Here is a 27,447-nt window from a genome sequence, read left to right as displayed (position 1 = left end):
GGGTGAAGTCATTTTATTCAAGGCACGGTCATAGCAATAAATAACGAGAAGGTACAGACCTCTGGCACATTCCTACAGCGTGGCAGCCAAGGGCAGCCGGAGCCCGAGCTCCCCAGGACACGGTGCTGCTCACAGGTACCTGCTGACCCTCGGAGAGAGGCCACCGAGTCGCCAGACGGGGCCACCAGCATCTTGCCATCCAGGGCAGCCCTGGGACGAGCAGTGGTGAGGATGTCTGGGCAGGGAGCCAGGAGCCCCGCCGGGTGGTTTTTGGGTGCCACAGCCACTGCCTGGGCATGCAGGGGCAAGGGGTCAGTGGGGCTGCCAGTCCAGGGAGCTCAGGCCCACGGCTCACTGCTGGGCTGCCTGTACCCTCCCCAGGGATTTGTGCACTTTGCCCCCGTACCTGACAGCTTCTGTAATGCTGGGCAGGGGAAGTGGCACAGGATGTCCCCGCAGTGCTGTCCCCTGCACGTGTCCCCTGTGCCACCCCTGGGGATGGGCAGGGGTGGGGGACAGGGCACACCCCCCCCCCAGCAGTGCGATGCAAACATGAGTCTCCCTTGCAGGAGGAAGACCCAAATCACTCTCCCACATCCCAGGCGAGCTCCTGGGCATCACCCACAGACAGACGCCAGCTTGTTCCCCCCCCCCCCCCACCATCACAGCAGCAGAGTGGGGAGAAACTGCCCCGGCACTGCCCCACTCCTGGGCAGACGGCAACACAGGAGGTGGCTGACTCATGGCAAGGGATGGGATTTCAAGGGCTCCTCTCTGCGTTTCCAGGAGGCAGTGGTGGGAGCTCCCGGGCACTGGCACCGCTCTGCTCATTGCCTACCTGCTGGGGCTCTGCCCCGAGCAGGGAACCACCTGGGGCTAAGTGGGGCTGAGCACACCCACCCTGAGGGCCAGCACCTGCCCCTGCTCCCTGGGGCCTCTGTGGCTGCTGAGCAAGACCCCAGAAGGCCCAGGGATGCTGCTGGGGCAGGAGCAGGCGTGCATACATCCAGCAGAGCAGGATTCGTGCTCCAGGGGCTCCTGGGCAAGCTGGGGGTGCTGCCAGCACCCCTGTCTCTGTTGCAATGGGATGGAGCCGTGCAGATCCCCATAGCCTGTCCCAGGGGGAGCACGGGCAGCAGGAGTAGGAAGATGGGAGCTACCGTCAAAAGGCAGCTGCTGTCATGGCCACGAAACACACTCATCCCTGAAGACCCGAGGGCACAAGCACGTTGCAGCAGCAGAGGGAGGGCATAGGGCAGGGTGAACCCTGCCAGGATGGGGGTCTTGGCGCCACGGGAGAGCGGGGTGTGCGTTTTGATGCTGCCCCCAGGAAGGGCGGCCAGTGCTCAGGCAGGCGTGGGAGCAGGAGGAGCTGCTCCAGCCCCGTGCACTCACGCAGGCCAAAGCACGAGCATCTCAGCAGCCCCCGCTTTAATCAATGAAGCCCTGGGGGTGGTGTTGGGGGCTGGAGCCAGCACCCAGGGCCACGGGAAGGAGCAAAACAGCCGTCATGGGTAGCAGCAGCAGCGGGTGGGCAAGCAAAGGTTTGGCGTGGCCGAGAGGACATGCAGCTGCAGGCAGGGCCTCCCTCCTTTCCTTGCAGTAAGGTCTTTCAGGAGACCTCACCCCACGGGGCTGCACCTCCTCTTCCCCACCCTGGGCTGGAAGAGGCAGACAGGGACAGAGGGGTACAGGGTGGCCGAGCTGCTCCAGAACAGCAGGGCCACGCCGCCTTGCAATGGGCTGGGGACCCCCCTCGCATCAGTCCTGCTGTCCCCCTGTCCGGCATCACCCGTGCGTGGGTCCGTCAGCGAAGTGGACACCCGTCGGTGCTGGCAGCAGGGGCGGTGCGAGGCGCTGGGGGCCGCAGGTGGGCTCCTTCCTGCCCCCTGCACATCCTCTGCTCTCGGCTCTCACCCTGGCAGCGGGGCTGCTCACTGGTAGCGGGGCTGGCTCTCCAGCACGGGGCCCGTCCTGTACTCGCCCTCCACCGTCTCCAGCTCCGTCTCGAAGCTCTGCAGGCCCCCGTCCTCCCCATCCTCTGCCGGCTCCAGGTGGTTGCCCATGGTGCCGTAGGACTGGTGTGCTGGGGAGGCCGCCGGCGTCAGGCTCAGCTCAGGCTCCTGCAGGACCGTGGCCACGAAGAGCTGCCCCGGGGGACAGGGAGGGGTCAGGGACCAGGGGCTGCGCCCAAGGGAACGCATGCCCCGGGCTGGGAGTGAGCTGGGGGCTGCATCGGGCTGGGGAGAGGTACTCACGTTGGAGTTGGGGGTGGAGGAGACGCTGCTCCGCTCGGCATCGTTGAAGGCGCCCTCGGACTGATCGGACATCTGGGGAAGGGAGGCTGGGAGGAAGCCGCCGCACGGGGGCAAGGGGAAAAGCCTGGGGCAGCTCCGGCTGCGGGCCACCACGCGGGGTGCCCTCCACAGCAGGACCAGGCCCAATCTCAACCAAACCAGGATTTAACCAAGCGGGCCAGGAATGCTGCCTGCGTCCCTAATCACAGCACCACCCAGTGCTGGCGTGTCCAGGGATGGGGAGCTACCATGTGGATGGCCCAGAAATGCGGGTACCTGAGCCCTTGCTCTGATCCGGGTGCAGCCAAACCCTCAGCCCCCTCACTGCAAACACACCCCAGGGCAGTGAGGGGGCACAGGGCAGGAGGAGGGAAGGGCTGCCCATGCTCACCTGGTAGCTGGATGGTTTCCGTGGCTGCAGCTTTTTCAGGCAGAGCCCAAAGAAGGAGAAGATGATGCAGGAGAGGAGGCCCACAAAGGTGAAGAGGGTGACAGGGCGGGTGGGACCTAGGGCAGAGAGACACAGGGTCAGGATGTGAGCCTCCAAGGACATGTTGAGCCCCAGGCTGGAGCATGCTGGGGGTGTTGTGAGCTCTGACAGCCCCCTCTCCCCAAACAGTAGCTGATACCCCTGCATCTCCTGCACCTCCCTCACCTTCCCACCCCCCTTCCTGTCCTTCAGCTGTGCCCAACTCAGGCGTGACACCATCACCCTTCAGGAGTGAAGCTCGTCCCCCAGAGCTTCAGACTGGTGACCCTGAGAAGCGGCAGGGGGCAGCCCCGAGCTCTCCCTACCGAGGCGCAGGACGGAGAAGAAGAGCAGCCAGAACATGCAGAGGATGGGGGCCACCACGACCTGGCTGATGGCAGCGATGTGGAGGCGCTGGTTCAGCTTGGTGGGGATGTATACGTAGTAGATGTTGTACCGGTCAACCATGTGCTTGAGCAGCATGTAGAGCAAACCTAGCAGGAGGACAGGGGACGTTGGTTGGCTGTGCCTCCCATTGGAAGCCCCCACATCGCTCCTGAAGGCTGGGACAAGCCATTCTCAGCACGGATGGGGACAGCAGGGCTGTACTCACCAAAGGGGACAATGATGGGGCAGGTGATGCTGTAGGTCATGACGACGGAGAAGATGCAGCAGGTCCAGGCATACTCCAGCCCAAACTGGAACTGGTAGGCTTGGCTCTGAGGCACAACCAGCAGCGCTGTTACTGCCTTTGCCTCCCCAGGAGCACAGGATTGCCTCACCCTGGTTAGCCCCATACGGCCAGGGCCAGCAGCACACCTTGCGTGGTGGCTCGCCACACAAACCTCCCACAGGACCGGGACAACCTGAGCTTCCCCAAAGCGTCCCTGCCATGCCCAGGAGCTGTGTGCGCCTGGAGGTGCCCGGGGCCACGCACCCGCTTGATGTGGAGCCGCTCGGGCTCGGACTTGGCGAGGCAGAGGCGGGCGGTGTAGACGAGGAGTCCGGGGATGCGCAGCAGCTCCATGGCCGTCCCGATCAGGCTGGAGGTGACGACGTAGTTGACAAAGAAAGCGCCGTTGTCTGGGAGGAAAACGCACCTGCCCCGGGGACAAGGAGGGTGAGAGGACAGTGGGGATGGTGCCAGGCTCTGCCCTGCAGCTCCCCGTGTTTCAGGGAGCAGCCCGGTACTCACTGGAACTTGATGTCGGCCTCGTCCAGGAAGTGGGTGTCGAAGAGCCAGCGGAAGAAGAGGTCCAAGCTGGGGGGAGCAGAGGGGAAGCTCAGAAAGAAGGGACACAGAGCAATGTGGGGAGCATCCAGCCTCCATGTGCACTGCCCTGCCCCGGGATCAGCTCACACTCGCTGGAGCTGGGGCTGTGCCGGTACCTGACCTGGTCCTTCTGGGGTCTGCTGAAGGATTCACCCCAAGCCAGGCACCAACACCACCTCAGGCTATGTTGTGACCCAGCACAGCTCCCCACCTCCTCTGTAGGGTATTTTATGTCTGCGTCCATCTGGGAGCAGCTCAGCACCACTAAAGCATGAGCATTTTCCTCCCCAGAGACAGCCATGTGTCATCGGTGGCTGAAGCAGCTCCTGTCCCTCAACCACTTGGGCTGACTTGCAGAGAGGAGAGGAGCCCAGTGTGACTCCAGGCTGCCCATTGGCCCCTACCTGGTCAGCCCCAGCGAGGGCAGGATGATGACCATGAACACCAGGAAGAAGAAACACTTGTGCATGGTGAGCTGATTCTCACTTGACCTGGGGAAAGGGGGGAAAAGAGAACTTTGCACTCCTCAGCGGCAAGGCAGCAAGCAGGGTGAGAGAGGGCTGGGCTTGATCTAGGTCTTCATCAGGGAGCTACAACCAGCTCAAGGATGCCACGTGCCCTTGAGCTGTGCACCTACTGGGGTGCTGCAAAACTTCTCCCAGACTGTGTGGGAGTCAGGGATGGACCTCCTGTCCCTCAGAGAAGGATGGCAGGTGGTGGTGATGCTCCTGCAAGGACTCAGCAGAGCAGGCACAGGGGTTTGGGCTGGCAGAGGGTCAAGACAGAGAGCAAATTGTAGAAACTGGGCAATGCTTCCTCTGCTATGAGACCCTGAGCATCCTAAATCTGCATGTCCACCATGGAGAGCTGGGATGTGCCTCCCAAGTCAGGGCGAGGGCCCTGCTGCAGCCAGTCTACCATCACGCCATCCCTTCTGCAAACTTCTTCAGACCCATGTTAAAACCAGCTCCACCTGTACTTGTTTGAAGGTGTTCAGCAAGGAAATGGCTCCTTTGGGTACAAACTGGATTTTCGCCAGGGCAATGTCCATGGGGCTCTGTGTGGTCTGCCACACCACAGCCTGCCTCCCTGCAGGTTGGGCCTGGCGGGTCCCACTGAGGTTCCTCCCATCCAACGCAGCCCTGGGCAGCCCTGGGCAGCGAGGGGACCCGTTACCTTGTCCAGTGCGACTCGAAGAAGGCCGAGTAGTAGACAAGGAACGGCAGGAAGACAGAGAAGGCCCAGAGCAGCAGCGTGGGGAAGAACTGGGTGATGATGGGGTTCTGCAGTAGGAAAGATGGGGGACAACCTCTTAGGACCCTGACAGCTCCAGGGAGCACAAGCTGAGCACACCCACGCTGCCACTGCTCCACCGTGCTGGAGGCAGCTCCCTGGGCAGTTGCACGTGGAGCATCCCCTCCCCAAGCAGGGACATTGGTTCCAGGAGACAAGAGCTCAAGAACAACCAAGTGCACCATGGGCACGCACCAAGACCCAGAGCCCCCCCACCAGCTCACAGGTCAATGAGCAGGAAGGCAATGTGCTGCTGGCAGCATCTGACAGCTCCTGAGCTCTCCCTGACCCTCTCCTGCATGAACACCAACCTGCCCTTCCCCACGGACACAGGCACCAAAGCTCAGGTATGCCCAGGGGGGCAGGACTCTGCCACTAGAACCACACACAAGAACAGGACAGCCAGGGGTATGAGCTCTCCTTGCCCCTCATCAACGCCCATCTCACTGATGGCTCATAACCAAGGGCCCACACCGAGCTGGGGCTCTGTCCCGGCCATGGACAAGTGTTGAAATGCAGACCCTTTAGGAAAGCTGGCACGGGGCCCCAGGAACTACCTTGAGGCTCTCCACAGGCCGTGTGACATTGAACATGTCCATGGTATTGACGATGATGGCCGGTGTGGTGAGGAAGAAAAGGAGGATGAAGAGGCAGATATTAAGGAAGATGAATCGCAGCCACCAGGATGTTCCACGGACCGACAAGTTCTCCCTGTGAGAAGAAAAGATGACTTGGATGTGGTGTGGAGGAAAAAACATGTGTCTAGGCTCTCCCAGCCCAGCCCTCCAGCGCTGTGTCCTGCTCCCCATGCTGATCACCCCACAGCCCTTGCTCTGAGCCCTCCCTCTCCCTTCTCCCCGCACTGCTGCATCACCACTGCAGAGCCCCCAGGGCTGTGTATGACCACAGTCGGGTCTGTGCCACCCTCTGAGGAGGCTTTGGAGTCAGGCCAGAAAAATCAAAGCCTGGCACTCACCCCGAACCGTGTCTGGCTGAGCCCTGCCACCCTTGGGGTGATCACCCCGGTCACAACTGGTGACTTCTGCTACAGCTCTGGGCATGGGTGGCTTTCCTATAGCTACTGGCATGGGTTCCCCTTCCTGGCTGCTTGCCCTCCTTTCCTCCCTCCGTCCCTCCCACCACGGGGGTTCACCAGATGATATCGTTGGGTGCAGGGGCGTAGCGCACGCCCCAGTGGTGCGACTTGACCACGGTGGTCACAGAGGACTGCTGGGGGTGCTTGCGGCAGTGGATGTGGCTGTAGTCCTTCAAAATCCTGCAGGAGGGAGCCCGGGGTCAGGTCTGAACCGACAGCTCAGGACCCCCCTGCTTCTCATGAGCCTCCCCCTGCAGCCCCTGGCAGGCAGCAGAGGCACAGCGGAGACAGACCCGTCACCTGGATTTGGCTGGGGGAGCCAACAATGTGTCCCGGCTCCCCTGCATTCCCCAGCAGTGGTGGCCCCATCCCACACCACCGCCATGCTGGGGACCGTGCTCATGCCAGCAGGCCCGACGGGCACTCACACAGCCGTCATCCGCTCGTCCTGGAAGGTGACGAAGGCCATGTCGAGCCGCTTCAGCGTGATGCGGTTGCGCTCGGCGTTGAACTCATCCGTGAGCTTCTCCTCCAGCTCCCCGTAGTACTGCTCGGCGTCCACCTGCAGGAGCAGCCAGGGCTGGGGCACGGGCAAGCCACCACGCTGCCCGCAGCCCTGCCCGCACTGGGGACACGCTGCCCGCAGCCCTGCCTGCACCATCCTACCTGCTCAAAGCCACAGAAGCGGCAGCAGAAGATGCGGGCACAAGGGTGGGTTTTGATCATGATCTTCCCCTCTTTCTGTGCCTTGGTGGTGAAGTAAAGCCTCCCCTTCATTGCCTTGCGCCTGCCGGGAAGCAGATAGAGAGGAGGGTTGTTCAGGGAGCTGCCTGCATCACACAGGCAGACAGACTGACAGAGAGCTGCAGGGTCCCCACGCACTCACCTCTCCACATCCAGCTTCATCAGCTTACGTACGTCGAAGCAGAACTGGACGTTGGTGACAGTACAGCTGGGATAGGCCTCGCTGCGGGCACACGGACACAGTGGCACTGGGGGACATGGCCAGGGACAGCTTCTCCTCCCAGGCCTGGGGCAGCTCGTGGCCAGCCTCCAGGCAGCCCAGGTAGGACAGGGACATCCTGCCGAGTCACAGCTACTCACTGGAAATGCTTGACGATAAGGGAAGGGTCTGTGATCTCCTTGGGGATGTGGGTAACCATCAATGTCCGGGCGACCTGGGGGAGGAGAAGGGGCAGAGGATGGGGCTGGGGCCCACAGGCCATCTTGCATCCTGCTCACACCGTATCATGCTTCATGGCCACATCTTCTGCGGTACAGATAGGAAAGCGATGTGCGCAAAGGGAAAGGGCTCAGGCGCCATCCTGCACTCAGGTGGGGGCAGAGGGAAACGCAGAACCTGCAGCCTTGGTCCCCTGGTGGATGTCCCACCCACCAGGAGGCAGAGGAGAGCTTGAGGGTGCTGACTGCCAGCCCTGGAGCCTGGGTCACTGCAGAGCTCCTCAGCTGTGGGGACACAGCTGGACACAGCCACCTCACAGACAGCCAGATGCAGCCAAGCTTCCGTCTCCGTGACAAGGCAGCAGTGGAGATTTGCCTCCAGGCTGCCAGGCTTTTTCCAGAAGCAGGAGAAAAACAACCTTATCTTTCCCTGTCTGCCCAGGCCCTGGCTGTTTCTAAAGCTCTCCATATGTACTTGGACCATCCTTTCTTCAAAGCATGCCCCAAGTTGTCCGTTTGAGCTGAGAAAGGCGGGCTGGTGGCTGTGGGGAGAATATCACTCACCTTCTCGTTCTCTCTGTATTCCAGATGGATGGAGTGGTGAGCCATGCAGAGGATGGTGAGGATGAAATAGATGAGGGCGAAGATGCTGTGCAGCCACAGGAGACGGTCCCTGGAGGAGGAGACGACAGGATCAGCTCACGCTGCAGCACAGGGACCAGCCTGGTACTCAGCACCTCACCCGTGGCCATCCCAGCCACCCAGCAAGGCCTCCCTGAGCCAGCTGCCAGGGCTGGAGACCAGGCAGCACACTCAGGATGAGGGCAGCGCAGACAGACACACGGTCTCCCATGCGTGCCCTGCTGCTCACACAGACCATTCCCCGTCACGGGGCGGTACTCCCTAACACAGGAGCCACGTACTGTGTCGGGATGTTGGCGATGGTTGTCCGGCCGAAGTGGGTGGGGTTGTGTCCTGCAGGGGAAGAAGACAAGCAGGAGGTTACGGGAAGCCAGTGCACAACGCATCTCCGTGCTTGCAGGGCAAACAGTGCCAGTGGCCCCTCTTCACTCCTCTCCTCCCATCTTCCTAGGACCCCAGCAAGCCCTGCCACCCTGCAGCTTGCTGCCTTTTCCTCTGCCCTACAAATGACAGAGGGGTCCTTCTGTCCCCTGTCCCCCCAACACTGTACTTGTGCCACACTCCCGAGCCACCCCAAGACTCGGGTGCACCTACCCAGGAGGTCCCCCGAGAAGTTGACAGGCAGGATGACGGCCACGGACAGCACGCAGACCAGCATCAGCAGGACCAGGAGGTGCCGCTGGAAGGAGAGGTAGGTGGTGGCATCGATCCCACACTTGCTCTGAATCTCCTCATCCCTGGGGGAGAGGGGTGGGGGTGAGTGCTGGTGGTGCCTCCCCACTGCTGCAAGAACCACCATCTCCTCTCGCCCCTGGGACACTGGGGCACGCCATGGGGCTGCTCCAGCCCCACAACACCCATATAAACTCATGGCATCCTGCCTGTGGTATGTGGGATTCAGGCACAGAGGGAATGGGGGAAGCAAACAGCCCTCAGGCTGCCATCCCGTTGCAGGACTGGCTCGTACCAGGAGAGGCTGAAGCCCTTTCCTTTGGGGCAGGAGCCTGGGGTCAGCAGAGCCACGGGGGGCAGGCAGAGGGGAGCCCCTGCCCTCTCTCCTTGGGGCATGTTTTAGCAGGGCTGTTGGGCCACCACCCGCAGGCAGCAGCTCCCTGGGGCACAGCCCCAAGACCGACGGCACACACTTACTTCATCTGGTAGATGGAAATGAGCCAGGAGCAGAAGCCCTGGAAGGGAAGAGAGTCAGGATGAGCAGGACACGGAGACAGACCTCGGGTGCGGGTCTGAGGGGGCTCCGCTCTGGGCTGAGCAGAGGCAGTGCCCGGGGCTGCCCAGCGGCCTGGCTGCAGCACTGGCCAGAGGCAGGTGCCCGGGGAGGAGCAGGACACATGGGCCGTTTCTGCAAAGCAGTCTCCGGGCTGTTTTAATGTCCAGCCCAGAAGTGCCCTTCTCTGCACCTTTGCTATCAGTGCCCACCAAGCAATATGCTTTTTGGACCACTACCGAGCACCAAGCCAGCACTGCCATACAGCAACACAGGAGAACGCCAGTATCTTGTGTAATAGCTCCCTCCCTCTCTCTGCACATGTAACATCAGGCCTTTTATCCCCTAGCTGTTACTTTACACTTCACCTACACTACAAGCTCAAGGTCTTTCTGCAGTCCTCCCTGTCATGGCTGTGTCCAACAGCACACAGCTCTGTCCCCTCCTCTCGCCCCCTTTCTGGGGGTTTTATGATGACCTTGAACGCAAAGGGCCTCAGGGAGAGCCCTGTGGGGTGCCCTCACCCTCCTGTGAGAGCTGACACCCTGTTCCTCCTCTCCTTTCCCCAGCTTTACCTGGGGGTGAAGCTGCTCCTCACCGAATGCAGGCACAGAGGCTTAACGCAGAGCTCCTGCCACACTCCGCTTCTCAAGCAATCGTTTTCTGTCTTCAACATCTGTTAGCCCCACAAGCCCTCTGGCACGTTTCCTGTTCCTGATGTGTCTGAAGAATTTAAGTACTTGTTTTTAAGCCTTCTACAAATGTCTCCTCAAACTCCTCTGCCCGCTCCTCTGAGCGCATTTTACACCTAACTTGGCAGAGTTCAGATTTTTCTCATTTGGGAACAGCTTAACTTTTAAAAGGGTGCCTTCTTACATCTATTAATCTCCCTTAATCTGCTCTTTAGCCATGCTGGCTTTCCTTTTGGTCTTTCTCAGTTATTTTTGATGAGCAATATACATTTACCCAGAGCACCCAGTACCGTGCCTTTAAATAGTCCTCTTGCCACCTTCAGGGATTTTGCTTCTTTGAATTCCCTGCCTAGTTGTTTTTTTTGTTTTGTTTTGTTTTGTTTTTTTAAATAAATTCTGTCATTTTTTTTTCATAGCCACAACAGTGATCGATTCTTGAACTTTTGTTGCCCAAAGAGAGAAAGAAACAAACAGCAGAATGCGTCGGTCTGTGCTTGTTTCTAGCAACACCTGTTTTGTGCCTAATGCTGCAGAGAGGAAAAAAGACACACCAACACAGCGATGTACTTGTGTGGAGAGAGGGGAGATGCAGGATGCAGGGGGCTCTTGGTGCTCGTGGCATTGGCAGGGAGGTGCTGGGGGGCAGCTCAGGGCTGCCTGTGCGGTGTCACTGGCAGTGAGTGCCCTGGGAACACCCCACAGTGGGACGAAGTGACCCAGGAATGCCAAGAGCAGCTCCAGGCTGTCCCTGCCGTGGTCGCTGTGAGCTCACCACGTCCTTGTTGTCGACATCCAGGGGGCTGCTCTCCGACGGGGACTTCTCCTTCTCGCTCTGCTCCCCGTAGAAAAGCGACGTCAAGCTTTGGAGGGAGGAGAGGAGAGGAGGGAGTGAGGCAGGGAGAGGCAGCAGAAAGGAGAGGGAGGGCGCCCACGGGAAGCCATGCACTGAGCTTTTCCTCGGGGAGCAGCCAGGCTGCTGTGGGGCCGTGCAGACCCAAATGCAAGGTGTGTTTAGGTCAAGTGACAGAGGAGGGCAGCCGGTGGGAGGCAGGATGCTACAACGGCACCCGCACCCCAGGAACTGCCCCTCACCATGCATCCTGCACTGGGGCTGCAGATGTGGTACCCCAGTGAACAGAAGCACCCCTGTCCACCTCCAGGCTTGGCTCCAGAGCCCGAGCCCAGGAGAAGCTGGCAGAGTGAGACAGGAGCAGGGCTTTTGCCAGGCTTGCTCCCAGCCTCGCAGAGACCCTGCGTGTACCCGCCTGCCAAAAGGATGATGTGCTGTTGCCTGGGGCAAGCCCTGCTCAAGCAGCACATCCTACTCAGAAACCTAGTCCAGGTGCTGCTTTCACCATGGCAACAGTATTTTTTTTGTGGGATTCTGCACGTAGCCTGATGGATGGGCCAGGGGAGGGCCACCTCAGTGACATGAACCTGTGTTACTGCTGCTTATCTCCCCTGTCCCCTCCTCTGGCCAGCTCTGCACAGTCCTGAGGTGGCAAGGAGGGGGGGGATGCATCTTGGTGCTACCCAAATGCAGCTCTGAGGCCTCTTTCTTTTCCAGGACAGGGCACTTGCTGGCACCAAGAGCCCTGTCACCAGACTCCCTGTGTCATTACTCACAGGAACTCTATGTGCTGGGAGCGATTTGGCTGCTGTGGACACGGGGGGCAAAGGAGAGGATTAGAGGTGCTGCTGGCCACCACCACTGCCTGGATTAGGACAAACCACTGATGGGATTAGGATGGAGTCCAGGACCCAGGTCAGGACTTTTGGGCAAAGGATGCTCATATTGAGCAGCTGCCCCCAGAGAAGTAGGCAGTGGGGCTCGGCAGCCATGGCTTTAACTCAGTCCTTGTCTGGAGGTGCACTGCCTAACCTGTTTGGGTAACAGTCCCTATTTCCTCCTCTTTTCCCTTAAAAAGCTGCCCCTAAGCAAAGCCTCAGCTCTGAACCTTCAGGAGGGGGTCAAAGCTGGCCTGCGCATTCCCTCGCCTGCAGGAGACGGCGCCCTTGACCCCTGGCCGGGAAGGCTGGACCCTCCAGGACCAAGCTGCCAGGCCATTGCCCCTGGCCCAGGGGGACAGCAGCACCCTCCGGGCTCCTCCAGGGGCCGCCCTGTCACTTGGTCTCACCCACAGTGGCCTCGTGTCCTCCTCACCTATCGTTGTCCATCAGCAGCGCCAGGCGCCCATAGTCCCAAGCTGCTTTCCGAAGGCAGGAGAAGATCAGGAGGAGAAGCTGCAGGAGGAGGGAAGAGGGATGGTGAAGGGTTTTTATCACAGGGTCTTGCCGCCTCCCTCCTTCCTGTTTTCATGCTCTCACACAACTCTCTCCTCAAGCCAAACTGCTCCTGCTCCACGATCTCACCGCTGCTGCCGGGGGCTGACAGCACACACAACACAGCACAGGTGAATCCCCATGGCCCCACACATCTCAAGTGTACCTCCACCACCTGCTATTCCTGGTCTCCCAGGGGTGCCTCCTCTGAGAGGCTGGGACACGGGGAACTGGGTTTACTGGCTAAGGAGGCCGTTCCGGCCCTGACCCCACGTTCTCCAGGAGGTCCATGGGCAGTGTTGCCCATGAACACGGCACCCTGTTCACGGCCTGCTCACCAGCCAGAGGATGAAGTTGATGGCGAGCACGGTGGGCACGCCACCGAACGGCAGCCCTTGCAGGACGGTGCTGCGGGAGCGGGCGCTGAAGCATTGCTCCTCCGTGCTGTTCACCAGGGTGTCTAGGAAGCTGAGCACGTCCAGCGAGGTGGGGCCGGCACCATCCGGCGCTGGGTCCACCGAGTACACGCTCTCCATTGGTGCCGTCACAGGGCCTCGGTCTGCAACACAGGGGCAGGGGTAAGGATGGGGCAGCTTTTGCTTGAAAAGGGCTGGCTGGTGACCTTGGTGCTTTCCTAATCCCAGTCCCTCCCAGGGAAGGGCTGTGGGACAGAAGGCAGAGGGTGTTGCTGCACAAATCTCACAGCTACCTTGTGTCCTTTCCCCACTCTCATTAAACCCGACGCTATTTGGATGTCTCCATCATACCTGAGACAGGTCTCTCTCCACCTCTCCCCCTCACTCCTGGAAGCTGGGTTGAGTCATGGCTACCCTGGTGTGGTCAGCAGGCAGGAACGAGGAGCCAGAGTATTTGCTTGAGTTTCTCAGAACGAGAGAAACGACGACGTTAACAAACAGGCAGCTGGGGCTCTGCTTGCTTCACTGCCCTTAGCCAGAGCTCCTCTTTGTGGGATGTCCTCCAGGCCTCAGCATTGCGGTCTGTGTGATTCGAGAGTCGTGGGGCCTCCCTTCTGCCTTTCCACCAGAGCAAGATCGCTCCCTCCAAGACATCCTGAAGTCTTCAGACTTCCCCCACTTCCCCTGGGAGCTGATAGCGCAGGCTACAGTCGTCACTGGTAGGAAACGCTTAAGGGCCATTAATGGCCAAGGTTGTGGCTTGCTTCCAAAACATTTCCGACCACCATGCTGTGGGGGAAAGGATCCTCTCCAAAGCCGCAGTACCTGGGGCCCCTGGGAACAACCACCCTACAGGAGCCAGTTAGGTCCCTCATGTCTCTTCCAAAAAGGCCCTGAGGTAGTATGTCTCGTACTTTTTAGGTAAATAAAGCCAGAGGGTTGAAGGCTCTGATTAGGAAGGGAACCAAACGCAATTTTGAAGTTGATCCTGTCCTGAGCAGGGGCTTTCAGAGCTGACCTCCAAGGGGTCCCTTCCAACCTCAGTTATTCTGTGTTTCTGTTCCTGGGCACCTGTGCTGCTGACAACACCACCTTCTGGCCTGTCTGGAATGCGTAAGGAGTTATATGAGTGCCCTGCCCTGTAGACCTGCTGAGCTGTGATGTTGTGACCACAGCCTGTGCAAAGGCCACATGAAACCCCACTTGTGCCCATTAGCATGGACTCCTGTGAGCTTTGTATTTTTATCTAAATTCCAGACAACAGAGACTCTGCTGCAGCCCCTGCAGTCACCCAGGCACAGCTGATCGCTGCTGCAGGATGCTCATTGTCCACACGGACAGGACAGATGAAGAACAAGAGGCACGGTCTGTTTGAGCAGCGACGGAGGATGCAAGCACAGCCAGCCAGCACCTCAAGGGACCTGGATATGCAAAGTGTTTATGGTGTTTTTTCCCATCAAAACCAAACAGGATCAACTGTGCTTCAACACCAAAGGAAACCTGATTGAGAGGTCCTTGGGGAGTACAAAAAGAGCACACACAGAATGTCTCAGCTCGGAAAGGGGATATTCCTGAGCTCGACATGGATTTGCTTTTGTTGGGAAACATTTACTTCCGATGTGTCAGTGTGACAGATGGGAGACTACAATAGCACATGGTTTTATGTGCGCTGCTGTAGCCTCAGCCTCTCTCTCTTAGACCACGCAGCTTCCTAGCTGAGGAGATTACAGTCCTCTCCTAGAGCTCTTGAGGGGACCAAAGACCCCCATCCCTCTGCTGAGCAGAGCGGGTAGGAAGGGGTGCTGGGGCAGGAGCTGACACAGGTACAGGCCTGACACACTGACTGGCTCTGACCTTCTCATCCAGGGAAAGGAAAGACTGAGGAAGAGAGAGGTTTTCAAACACAGAGCTGACAAAAAAAAAAGGCTCTGACAGCCTGACAAATGCAAGCAGGTGGACACCAAGAACTCCCAAGGGATTCTCAACCAAATCTCTTGAGAGCTCAGGGATGAAGAGCTTAAGAACTGGTCTCGGTGCTGGCAGTTTCTGAATTAAACAGAGATGTCAGCCGGCTCTGAAACCACGGGGGCCACTGGGGCCTGTGGCCAGGGTCGTCCCTTTCCTACAGGGTGCTCTCAATCTGTTCTTCCCATGTGCACATCTCCCTCCCTCCACTCCTCGTGTAAACAGCCGAGCCATCACCATCTGGCATTTTCAGCTGCTAAATAATTCATTGCCTTTTTGTTAACACCAAGAGCGTGTCTCTGACCGAGGGAGCTGTTGGACCTTCAGCAAATAATCAAGGAGACTCCTAGCAACCTCTGGGTCCCTTCTCTGTTACCACCACTCCACCACCCAGCGGGAGGATCCTGCTGCTTGTTTCTTGGCACCGTGTTCACTCTCCTAGGAGGAACATCCTGCCACAGGATGGCAGGTGAGGGGAATTGACATGGAAATTGGCCCAGGTTGGCTTTTCCTATGAAGTCCTTGCTGCTGCCCTCTTTCCCCGGTAGCTGATTATATTTTGCTCCTGGTGGCCAGAAGCAAATGGGTTCCTCCTGGAGATGCTGCTGGTCAATCCACTCCAAGTTCTCCTGTCCACAAGCCTCTTAAATGCAAACCTTCACCCACCCAGCCCAGCTGGTCCCTGTCTCCCCAACCAGCATTGTTCTTTCAATGCCAGAATCTTCCTGCACAGAGAAATTTCAGGAGCAGGAGAGGCCTGAAGCCTCCAGGCACCCCCATCCCCATTGCCCAAAAGAGCCATCACATCATGCTCAGTCCTGTAACACAGCCCTCGTGGCAACTCACAGCTCCTCTGAAGCTGATCTCAAGCTCATTTTCCTGCCTTTTCCCTGGTCCCTTCACCCCCAGGTACCCAAACCGGTACCTTTCTGGACCTTTTGTTGCAGCTAATCTCACCTTTTATGGTGCTGTTCTTCGACAAGCTTAGGCAAGTTGCATAGCTGCAGCACTACCATTAAAATAACCATTGGGAACAAACAAATAAGTAAATCACGTAAATGTCCTAGGAACGGTGCATGCAGCAAAAATGGCAAGAGGAGATTTCTGCTCCTGTGCACCAGTGACAGCCTGAAGTCAGACCTGTAGGACGTGGTCAACCTCCCTGCAACTGCAGGTGACACCTTAAAAAGCAGTGGTCCACACGGTGAGAGGTCACCTGGGCGCTGTAGGTCAGATTAAAGCTGCTGTCAAAACACCTGAGCTAAATTTATGAGATAATCCAGCATTTTGCAGCACTCTGGTAACAGCACTGAGAGGTCCAGCCAAGCCCCCAGAATGAGCAGAGCAGCCCCTAGTGCCAGCTATGCCGCTGGCAGGGCACCTTCCTGCCACTGGGATTTTCCTGACCTTTACGGGGCAATGGAGGAGATTTGGTTGTGAACGACAGAGAGGGATGAGTGTATTCACATCTGGGGGTGCTGCGAGAGGTCCCCGTTGGCTGTGCATGGGCCAGTGCCTTCATGTGCCAGCCGCAGGCAGGCGTCCCCCCGGGCAGGCGCTGTCCCCAGGCAGTGACAGTGACAGCCATGTGAGGAAACACAGGAGCAGGCAGGGCTGCAGCCGGAAAAATGAAGCAGTAACAGAGAAGCAGAAAGCAGAATACGTGGCCTAATCCGTCAAGGTCTGAGTTAAAGGAGAAATAGGGTCAGGAAACATGCAGAATAACAGGGAAAGGCAACCCTTGCTTCTCCTCTTTGCAGCGGTTGTGAATGGGCAGTGGATTTATCAGATTGGCCATTCAAAGTGATTTGCTGGATGATTTCTGTGAACCATTTGCAGCGCACAAGGTTTGCCTTGAATATTCACTGTCCTGATTGCTTTGTTTATACACCAGCATCTGCTTCTCCTCTGCGGTTGGGTGGGCACTAATCCAGAGAATCAGATTTCCAATTAAAAATAAAGCATTTCTTCCATGTGGATGCAATTTTTTAAAAATTTGTCTTTCCCTTTAAGCACCCTGCCAGCAAATTCATTTGCTAGGGTATTCATGGAAAGCTGGAGTAGCAAAACACCAAAACAAAGCCTTGGGAGAGCCCAGATGATTAAGCCAGGTTTCTCCGTATGCCTGTGCTCATTCAGCCTCTGTGTCCTGCTTGGGCAGGACGGGGACCACCCACTTCTGCTGGTGGATGGGAAGCTGAGGCACGCCTCCAGCACCCAACCTCGCGTGCCAGCAGAGCCCAGAGCAGGAAACCCGACTCAGCATGACTTGGGGCCTCGGGCTGGGAAGTCTCATCCAGACCCTGTGCTGAGCTCGGCACAGCCTGGCAGAGGCAGCTTTGGCACCGAAGGGCACGGTGACCTCCCCGTCCCTGTAGCTCAGTGCACACGCTGCGGGCCACATCCAGCGCTGACCAGGATGAGCACAGAGGGAACGGGAACACAGGCACAGCCCTCCAAAACCCGGTGCATGTCCACAGTACCCCTCAGTGCCTCTCCCTTTTCCCTCTTCTGATCATGGCCTCCATGTCCCAAAGACTGTGGGACCCAGGAGCTGCTCTGCTCCCTCAGTTTCTACCACAACCCCCAAGCCATAAGGACCCTTGGTCCACCTCCAAGCACGTCCATGTTTCCCTATCGGTGGTCACCCTCCCCTCAGCCCAGGCCCTCTCCTCCACCAGGAGCTGCGTCCGGTACCTCCACGGCCCTTTCTCCAGGCCTCAGCGGGGCCTCGCTCTCCTGCCACCACTGCCACACACACTGCGGCTCCTCTGAGCCAAGGATGCTGCTGGCATGGCACAGCTCACCCCGCCACACCGTGTCCCTTGCCTTTGGAAACCCACTGAGCATGGCTGCTGGGACGGTGTTGGCTGGCACCGGCCCTCTGGCAATGCTCCTGTCGAGGCAGGATCCTACACGGGTGCCGCTGCCTCTGCCACCAGCAGCATCTGTCTGCACCACACTAGCCAGCACCCTGTGAGCTGCTCCTTTCCCCAGCCCCAGGGGACAAGGTGTCCCTCCACCAGCCAGTCTCACACTGCCTGCTGTCCCTCCTGAAATCACTCTGGAAAGCCCCAAGAAATGATCTTTTCCCTTCCCTCCCAACATTTGCAGCAGCCTCCAGCCCCTCCAGGCCCTGGGGAGGTTCAGGAAGGCTCTGCTGAGGCCACAGCACAATTTTTCAGCAGAAGACTCTGTCCCATCAGCAGCAGGACGGCCGCTGTGTCACAGAGAACAGGCACAGGCCCTGTCCCAGGGAGGTCCCTTGTCCCCATATCTCCCCTGGGTGGCGGTCACCTCCTCTCCCACCGCTCCCAAACTGTCCCACCAACACCCATCACCTCAGCTCTGTGACCCGCCAGGAGGGGAGGATCGCTGCTCTGTTCTGGGGAGCCAGGTGAGTCCCTGCTCTCAGGAGCGGCGGGTTGCCACCGCATTCAGGAACCCTGTGCAGGGACACATTGCCCCAGGGGCAGAGCAGCTCTTTTCCCACTCCTCCTCCACGTGCGTGTGATCGAGCAGCGGTGAGCGGGAAGGAGCGACAACCTGTGTTTGCTTTACGCCCCGATGCCCTGCTGTGCACACTGTGCTTCCCCAGTAACGATGCTCAGCCCCACGCACCACACCCGGGATGTGCAAAGCACCGAGCAAACCCAAGGCTGTGCTGACAGAGCTGCCACAGGAAAGGGTCCTCCTCGAGTATTTATCACCTGTGAACCTGGTAACAACAGCATGTTGTGTTTGGGCAGAGCCAAACCACCGCGTGCTGCTCTCGTTTGGCATCAAAAGCGGAGGGAGACCTCTCAGGAAGGTTGCTGTGGGAGGTCGGGCACTCGGAGGCAGATCGCTGCTTCCCCCGCCAAGGTAACCATGCTCAAAGAGACGAGGGTGTCACGGCAGGCATGGATAAAAGTGCCACCTCCTCCGGAAAAAACACTCCCTCATGTGACATGACAGTGGCTGTGTCCAGGCCCACAGCAGGTCACAGCTGCTGTTCTCACCACCAAAGGGTACCAGGAGCACTGCGGTCTCTGGAGATGCGGAAAAGGAAAAGGCAGGAGAGCAGCTCCTCCCTCCCCAGGTCCCTTTTGCTGCTTGGAGAGCGGTGGGAGGTGGCGAGGAGAGTGGGAGTTTCATGTGCTGCCTTTTATAAAGCCACCTGCTGCCCAGAGACTTCTCTCCATCTGGAGCCGCCAGCTCAGCCCCAGGCAGCACCAGGGAGGGCAGGGAGCCTGCCCGGGGCAGAGGCCAGGCGAGGACTGTGCCTGCGGCTGCACAGTCCCCAACAACAGGAGGCTGGGGAGCCAACTGAGCCCCTGCCTGAATGCCCAGATCTCACCACAGCTCGCTGTAGCTGAGCACCAGAGGAGCACCCCCCCAGGGCCACCAAGCACAGCCGTCACAGCTCCCCCAACACTGCCTGGGCTCACCCTGCCCCTAACACCTGCAGCCAGCCCTGAGCATCCTCACCCCACATCCACACAGGGCTGGTCTCGGGTGGGCAGCATCGCACTGGTCCCGTTCATCCCTCCGGGGAGGCCTCCACCACCGGCTGCTGCCAGCTGCCCCCCCTGGGCTTTTCTCCTGAGGTTCAAGCATCTGCAATGTCCCCTGCAGCCGATTCTGCTCCCGGAGCAAAGAAACCCTCCTGCCCTGCTCAGCTCACCTCTTTGCAAGCACAAAAGCTTCTTCCCGAGAGCAGTGGCTTACAGCACTATACACACACTCACATAAGATGTAATTTTAGAGCATTTGCAGAGCTAGAACACTTTCTATCGCCTGTGCTCGCTGCCAGGAACAAAGAGTGAGATTTGGGCTGCAGCGGGAGCCCACAGCCACACCGCTTGCCAAACCTGGCCCCGCCGAGGCTTTTCTCCCACCTCTGCCCAGCTCCCAAGCAGATTTGGGTAACACCAGACACCGGGATGAATCACGCCGCCCCGAGCGCGTGGGAGCTGGCAGCTCGGCTGAGGCTGCGCCCCAGCGGGTTACACAACGGGGACGGCCCCGCGGTCGCTGCATCCAGCCTCGCCCGCGATGCAGGGATTAGCTCTCAGCCTACAGGTTTGGGTCAATAGAGCTGCAAAGGGAAGGGGAAGCCTTTGATGGTGAACACAGCAGCCTGGGAGGAGAGGGCAAGGAGAGAAAATGCTCCCCAAGGCCACCTCCATCCCCTGGGGACCCATCCGTAGGAAAGGGCGCAGGACCCACCAGATGGCCACCTTCCTCCAGTGCAGGAGTGAATTTGGTCCTCGAGCAGGGAGAAGGGAGGAGGCTGAGCCAGTCCCCCAGCCTCCCGCAGCCCCCGGGGCAGATGAGATGAGCGGGAAGCAGCTGCTGCGGAGGGAGGCAGCTCTCCAGCAAGCTGCAGCCGCGACTCTGCAAGGCACACACTGTTCCAGCCTCCTCCCGCTGCGCCGGGTGCTCCGGCAAGACAGCTTGTCCCCATCACTGCTGTGCCCCCCTTCCCCAGGGGAATCCCCCAGCCACCCAGCATTGCCACAGCCGTGTGCCCACCCAGCACCCAGGGGGAACGTGGGGCGCCGTGCAGCCCTGGAGCACCAGAGATCAGAGGGGGATCCGGGGGCTGTTGGGATGGGAATGTCAGCGCACCCCCAGGCAGCGGGAAGGGGACGAGATGTGTGCTCCGGCCATGCCCGCTGCCCAGCTGCGGCACGCAGCCAGCACAGGGGCCTCGGGAGTAACGGATGTGACAGAGGAAAACACAAGAAATGGCTTATTTCCCGTTGGGCTGAGAAGGAAGTGGCACATAGAGTGGCTGGGCTGGAAAAGGGACTTGGCGTCGGGAGGAAGAGAAGCCGTGGGCCAGGAGGTGCAGCATTGCCCAGAGCCAGCAGTGGGGAGGCTCTGTGGACAAGTCACCCTTGGGCTGTCTGGGACCAGGGAGAAGACCAAGATGGCCAGTTTTAGGGGCAGGGAGGCACAGCTGCCTGCAGTTTCTCCACACAAGGCTGCCTTTCCCCATGGGCAGAACCGCCTTGCAAAGCGGGCACTGGGGAAGGCTGGCAGCCCCTCGCCCTGCTCAGCAGCACCTGCACCAGGAATGCAGCCAGCCAAAGAGATCTGGGGGTCCAGGCAGGGAGCAGCAGCCCAGGCACAGTCACGACAAATTTCTGCAAAGCTCAGAGGCAATTGGAGGCCAAGCAGGGGTCAGACAGGCTCTGCATTTGTTTTGGGAGAGATGCTCAGGGATGCAGTGCTGATACAAAGGGGTGTTCACAGTAGCTGGGGTGTCCTGGCCCAGCCCAAGCTCCCACTTTGGGGTGGTGGTACCAGGCAGTTTGCGCATGCTGTGCTGCCATCCCCGCTCTGGGAAGCATCTCCCCACCTGCAAACACAAAGAGCCCGCAGCCGGCTTGAGCAAACCTGAGCTGAGCGTACAGGATAGCTGAGGGTGAGGCAGCATGATAGCAGCCTGCTGACACAATTGATCTCCCCTCAAGATCCAGCTGAGCCATGGGGATCAGAGAGCTTTCCTTCGTGCGTGGGCTCCTGTTCAGGGAGCAGGCACTGAGCAATGAGAGCAGGATCAGACCCCAAGTCCAGCTCACAGCGCCTACCACCCTTTAAAGGCTGCAGGCAATGGGCATATGGAAACTTCTGTCCCCTGCCATCAGGCTGTCCCCAAAAATACCAGGCCCCATCACATGTACGATGAAATCCTCTCCCTGCCGAAACCAGCAGCAACACTTCTTTCACCGGGACCAGAAATTCACCTCATTTTAGATGGAAAGAAACCTCAGAAATTTGGCTGCAGGGGCCTGTCTGAATAAACTGGGAGGCAGTCAGAGGAATTCCTCTCACGTGTAGCTGCTGGGATGATTAATCCTGAACCCTAATGACTACCCTGGAACACAAGTACAGTTGTAGTCAATAGTAGTACATTCACAAGACATGGCATAGCAATTATGGCATGGCAATATTCAGCAATATTTTTATTATAAGTCCCATTACTAGAGTTTTGTATAACTTGGCTTAACCGTATGTGTGGAAGCATTCATCCCCTGACTTCCCTGCAATGACTGAACTACCCTAAAAGTCTTTAAAATGTGACTTTCTCAGGAGGCGGCACGACTGCCGCAGCTTTTATTAGTATTATTCACTTTGTTGCTGTTTTTGTTCTGTTTCTGAACGAGGAAGAGTTTGATGAAATTTCATGGAAGGAAACACAAGAAATTAAAAACTTGGATGAAAGAAAATTAAACTCAACGGAAAGCTCCCCAAAGAAAAACCCAATGAAGCTGCCTGATCAGAAGATTAGTAGCAGTGTAATATGAAAGGAAAAAGCAATAAAGAGGATTTGAAACCAGAACAAATAAAAGAGCCATGGCTCTTTGAAACATATACCTGACATAAAAGTAATCACATTTTGTCTGAGCTAAAAACTTTTTAAATTAAAATACAGCCAATTCAAAACTTGAAATTACAACAACCTACATGCTAAGACTTCAGATCACTCTAATCTGTGAAAAATAAGTAGAAATTTGTGCATTATGTCCTTGTTGCCAGAGAGATGCTCACTGCCTAAGCACCTGGAATTAAAACCTGACGAACTCCAAAATCAGCTCTGACAGCAGCAACCTTTTTAAAGGAAAAAAAAAAGAAAGCTTAAATTAATTAATACAGTGATTAGTTTATTCAAAGTTCAGAAAATTACTGCAAGTTAAAGCGGGAGAGGCTCATTGCCTTTCCAATCCCAACAAAAATGAAGTGTGAGAGGAGAACCTCTGCTAGTTCTGAATTCTTAAAAGCCAGAAATGATCAGATCATATCACCAGTTCTATTTTATATCTCCTAAATTCTAATTAAATTCTGTTCCTATAATGGAGTCATTATTGTTAAATCATTACATATACAAATAATGCTTTCATAAACTTTTTTTTAATGGACACATACATTTTAAGCTGTTTTATTTAACCAGCTAGGAACCATTTTCAAATGCTTGTTTTCTGCGTTTTGAATACGATTTCATTTTCCACTGAAATATAGTGGGACCAATTTTATAATAAAGAACGAAGTGAAATCTAATAGTGACATGTGTCACCATTTTCTAACACAAGAACCACAGACATTAAGAATCCTTGGGGATCACACTGCGGTGACCGAATCACAGACGTGCTGAGGCAGGAGGGCACCTCTGGAGACCTTCCAGTCCAACCTCCCTGCTCAAAGCAGGGTCAGATAGAGCAGGTTGCTCAGGGCCATGTCCAAGCAGGCTTTGAATATCTTCAATGATGAAGACTCGGGATCCCAGCTGCCCAGGTATCCTGTGACCTGCTGTCAGCCACTTCCAAGCCCCACGAGTCACCCCCTCAGCTTGCCAGCCCTCGCACAACGTCTCCACACCTCAGCCTCCGCCACCTCCAATGGAGGATTGGCCAACATAGGGTCCCCAGGCCTCAGCTGAGGTACCACCACCCAGATACCCTTCCAAAACTGTGGTTCCCCCAATTGCATCACCTCTACCTTCTCTGAATTTCGCTCTCCCCCACACCATCCAATGTGGCACATCCAGGGGCTTCTTGTCCCAATCTCCATCACCTCCTGCCCCAGCTGCCTCCTACCACCACCTCCCAGCTAACAATCAAATGAGCCCCGGTGGAGCCCTTTGCACTGTCTCTTAGGAGGAACTCAGAAGTACATGAAGATACATCTTCCCACCTCTCACACCCTGCCTTTTAGCACTTGGGGGTGCAGTGGAGCTTGGCTCACTCAGACCCTGCCCTCCTCTCAGCTCACCCACAAACTATCTACAAATAACGAGACACCGATGCTGAGCAATCATGAGGAAGCATGCAGGGGACTCAGGTCACCCAAAGCTTTCACGTGCTCCCAGTTTGCTCTGGTACTCCATTTTAAACACATCTTTACCTGAGATCAAACTAGAACAGCTTTAGAAACTCCTCCTTGGCCTAAGTGGTGCCCGCAGCCTCTCGTGGAGACAGTGCTGAGAGCTGCACAAATGACCCTGGTGCTGAAAGGCTTCCTTACAGTGGCATTTAAGCTCCCCAGAGGCTGAGCAACATTACAGTAATTTCAATTAGCAATGTGATTTCTCAGCCAAAGAGGTTTGCTCTGCAGCCCTTAGCATGGATGAAGCTCTTCCACCCATACAGCCATCCGCTGAGAGGGCCGCACTGGGACAGGCAATGCAGGATCAGGCGGGGGCTCGGGCTTAGGTAACCACCAGGGGAACCAAACCCAGCGAGGAGGTGCAGGAACCACCACAGAAGGAAGGAGAAGCTGGGTGGGGGCAGCAGGATGGGCGAGGGGTGCTCAGGCTTCTCCATCCCACCTCCTCCTACCTCTGCAGAGAAGCTGTGCAGGACCCGCCCTGCCCCGTCGCACCCATTAGCCACCAACAATCGTGCCCTGGGCTGTGGGAACGGCAGTGCACAGCTACCTGGCCCCGGTTGTTCGCATTGTTATAATGGTGTGAGTAAACTCAGGCTATTGTTGCCACCTAATAACGGGTGATCGCAAACAAATTACCAGCCCCAGTGGCAGTAACTTCAAGGCAGTTTTTAAAAGGCACCTTAAAGTGCAGGGAGATGCCACCTGGGATCTTCAGAAGTGCTGAGACACCTCCTTGCTGGGGGGCCTTACAGCTGTTTAGGGACTGAATGCAATAACGAAGAGCTGAAGCAAATTGAGGCTGGAGCTGCTGCGCTGAAACCAACCCAGAGAGAACAAACACACTCCGCTGCTTCTCCTGAAACCATCTCACAGCGAAACTGCTCCCGATCTGAGCACAGCACATAAGCAATGCAATGTTTTCTTCAAACTTAGGCCTAAGTACGCTAAATATATTTACAGCAATTAAACTAGGTAAGGAGAGCTGTTTCACCAGACACAGAAGTGATGACTGCAGAAGGCTTCGGTGTTTATAGGACTCATCGAGGAGTCAGCATTTTCACAGCAAGCACAGTGATGTTTTCGTAAGAGTTTATGTGATTGACTGATTAGTTTAATATCAATTGAATTCACTGGTGGGTGTTAGAAACATCTCTCCCTCTCATTGCCGCTTTGGTAAAGCTATCACAGTCTGTTAAGACGGGGGTATTTCCTACAAGGAATATTTCAAGGCAGTAACACTCCTCCCTCTACAACTCTTCAGATTTCAGCTCTGAAACCCGTTCCCTCTACCTCGGGCCACCAGTCCACGTGGCAGAAGGACTGCGTCTGCCTGTGAGGGCCTAGGGACCATGGCCGCGCTGACGGGCAGCAGTGCTGTGTGCCCCCCGCAGCACCTGAACCGGGGATGTGCTGGTTAACCTGGAGGGGTGCCTTGGAGAGCAGATACAGAGGGATCCGAGTGTTAACATGGAAAAAATAAAAAAGGGGGCTGAAGGGCGTTCAGATGCACTTGCAGGAAGACAGGAGCCAAGATGCTGCCGTGGCAAGCAGGCAGAGGTTTAAGCTTACAGGGAAGCCGGAAAAGCCCATATGTGCTATGGAGTCAGAGGCTGCAGGGGTCGGGCGGCCTCCACGCTTTTATTTATTACTCGTTTGTTTGCAAAGGGCTGTTTGCCAGGCTGCTGGAGACAAATCCTTCCTGCAAGAGCTGCCCCTGCCTCCCTCTCCATCTGCCGCCCAGCCCCAGGCACCGCTTCCCAGGTGGCCAGGGGGAAACACCTGCCCCTCTGGCTGCCGGTCCGGCCTCAGGGCCTCTCCTCCTGCCTCCTGCTTCTTCCACACCTTCCCCCATCTCTCCTCTGGACAAACACCGCTAGCCACTTCGGCAGCCAAAACGGCACAGGGTGCCTCCCCTCCACCGCTCAGACAGGCTGCCGGACTTGTCACAGCATCGTAAAACCCCAGCGCGAGGCAGGGCAGGTTGCCACAGCGCGAGGTGCTCGCTCCTACCTCGTCTGCCCAGCCGGTGTTCCCCTCACCTCCTGCCTCCGCGTCCTCTCCCCAGTGAACTCTCTGAAAGGGGAGAAGCAGGCATGCAGATCAGCCCTGGGGATGGCGGATAAACGGTTAAAAGGAAAAAGATGCTCATGCAGAAAAAAAAAAATCCCTCGGCCAGACAAAGGTCTCTCTTTCTCCTGGATAACACGCATTGTGTCTGGGAGGTTTCTGAATTACACCCGGGGGGGGGGAGTGCAGCACCACGGCCACGCGAGATGGGGGATGGCAAGGCCTTGATCTGTGGGCAAATCTGGATGTGGTCGTGAACCGGGGGGACAGCAGCTCGGCCAGAGACCGACCCTACAGCCCTTCCAGCTGGGGTCAAAAGCCGGGGGGCGAGATGGGGAGAGGAGGGGGAGCCGCTGCTCCCCTGCTAGCACGGAGCATCTCCGTCACCGTCAGGTGTGGCGACTGGCCTGGGTGGCCAGGATGACGCGGGCACCGAGCAGGAGCCGTGGCATGACACAGCGGCGGATGACATCTTATCGCACCAGGGGCCAGCAGCACGGGCGCTCGGAGGGGCTGCCGAGGGGCTGCGGCTCGCTCCTTGCGGGTGCCCCCAACTTGCTCCGGAGGTTCAGGGAAGCCCCCGCAGCCGGCTGGGCCGCGGCCACCCATCGCCCGGGCGGGGACAGGCGTTACTTAAGGCCACCTGGGTGTGCTCCCCCCAATGCTGGCTGCAGATCAGCACCCCCGGTGCCCGGACACCTCCCGCAGCAGCACCCCCGGCCCGCAGCCACCCCGCAGGGTGCCTGGGAGCGCTCCGGAGGGGTCCCACGGGCGGGTCCCCAGCAAGTCTCAGCCCCCCCCGGCTCCGAGCATCCCCCCAGCCCCCCGGCGGCCGCCCCACGCCCGGCACTGACCTGCCCGGGGCCCGGCCCCGCTCCCGCTGGCTCCGCTGGGGGCCCCGCAGCGCCGCCTTCCTTCCCTCCCTCCCTCCCCGCCCGGCCGCGGGGTGCCCGGCCCGGCACGGGCAGGGGAAGGGGAAGGGGAAAGGGAAGGGGCCGGGGCCGCCGCTCCGCTCCGCCCCGCCGCCCGCCCCGCTGCGGCGCCCGCACCCCTCCGCCTCCTTCCCCGCCGCCTCGCCGGGGCCTGCGCCGCGGGGCCTGCGGGGGAGCCGCCCCCGGCCCGAAGCGGGCCCGGTGCCGCGGAGCCTCTGCCGGTGCCGCGGTGTGCGGCGGCTGGGGCACGGCCCGGGGCCCGGGGCCCGGGGGACGAACGCCCCTGCCTCCCTGGCGAGCCTGTGGTGGAGGTGCCTGCCAGAGCGGGGGCACCGGGAACCAAGTGTGTGATGGGCTGCCGGCCTCCCCTCGTACTGCAAGGGATGTAGGGTGGCACGGCTCGTCATCCACGGGGAACCACAGGGCCCCCACAGGGGCCAAGGGGAGAGAAGAAGCCAGGTGTGTCCCATAGCATCTCCCCTTCTTTTAAACCTCCTCAGGGCTGAGACCCTGAGATGGCACTCTGCTGATTTTGGCTCTGCTGGAGCCATGTGGAGCGAAGGCGGGCTACAGTGCAATGCCTTCGGATAAAACTTTACCATAAATGAGACCTTTGTCCCCGAGCGGTGACTCCAAGGAGCTACCACAGCCCAAACAACATGACTAACGCTTCAGGGACCAGCCAAAAAACACAAGCTGCCATCTCTCTCTGTCTCCTTCAGCTCCAGCAACACGCAC

The 27,447-nt window shown here is 58.1% G+C and overlaps 1 protein-coding gene across 6 annotated transcripts; it reads right to left on the bottom strand.

Annotated features, from left to right (window-relative positions):
* On the bottom strand, nucleotides 1-26,706 carry TMEM63C (transmembrane protein 63C). 6 transcript variants are annotated; one of them, XM_050711244.1, is made up of 24 exons: nucleotides 26,632-26,706; nucleotides 25,721-25,783; nucleotides 12,791-13,011; nucleotides 12,334-12,413; nucleotides 10,942-11,029; nucleotides 9,402-9,439; nucleotides 8,847-8,989; nucleotides 8,534-8,585; nucleotides 8,175-8,283; nucleotides 7,533-7,606; nucleotides 7,315-7,395; nucleotides 7,095-7,215; nucleotides 6,857-6,990; nucleotides 6,486-6,608; nucleotides 5,890-6,043; nucleotides 5,216-5,322; nucleotides 4,444-4,530; nucleotides 3,962-4,027; nucleotides 3,704-3,866; nucleotides 3,380-3,485; nucleotides 3,093-3,260; nucleotides 2,689-2,804; nucleotides 2,259-2,330; nucleotides 1-2,147 (listed from the first exon to the last, which is right to left on the bottom strand). In XM_050711244.1, exons 3-24 carry the CDS (start codon nucleotides 12,986-12,988, stop codon nucleotides 1,935-1,937), a joined length of 2,493 nt encoding a protein of 830 aa, XP_050567201.1. In that variant the 5' UTR covers nucleotides 12,989-13,011; nucleotides 25,721-25,783; nucleotides 26,632-26,706; the 3' UTR covers nucleotides 1-1,934. The 6 variants fall into 6 exon arrangements, with proteins under 6 accessions (XP_050567201.1, XP_050567202.1, XP_050567203.1 ...); XM_050711245.1 differs by having other exon boundaries at nucleotides 25,721-25,816; nucleotides 26,632-26,705; XM_050711246.1 differs by lacking the exon at nucleotides 25,721-25,783 and adding an exon at nucleotides 13,220-13,972 and having other exon boundaries at nucleotides 26,632-26,702.
* Between the last annotated feature and the right edge of the window lie 741 nt (nucleotides 26,707-27,447).

This window comes from Cygnus atratus, chromosome 5, assembly GCF_013377495.2.
Source record: "Cygnus atratus isolate AKBS03 ecotype Queensland, Australia chromosome 5, CAtr_DNAZoo_HiC_assembly, whole genome shotgun sequence".
Classification (NCBI taxonomy): domain Eukaryota; kingdom Metazoa; phylum Chordata; class Aves; order Anseriformes; family Anatidae; genus Cygnus; species Cygnus atratus.
The sequence above is the reverse complement of the archived record's forward strand: the minus strand, read 5'-3'. Positions and strand labels throughout refer to the sequence as shown.

Bases quoted from the DNA above. Each gene is read 5' to 3' on its own strand.
- TMEM63C (XM_050711244.1), bottom strand. From the start codon at position 12,988: ATGGAGAGCGTGTACTCGGTGGACCCAGCGCCGGATGGTGCCGGCCCC. The intron at 11,030-12,333 runs GTGAGGAGGACA...CTCCCTCCAAAG, and splicing joins CTGCTGATGGACAACGATAG to CTTGACGTCGCTTTTCTACG. The intron at 6,044-6,485 runs GTGAACCCCCGT...TTCTTCTCACAG, and splicing joins GCACCCAACGATATCATCTG to GGAGAACTTGTCGGTCCGTG.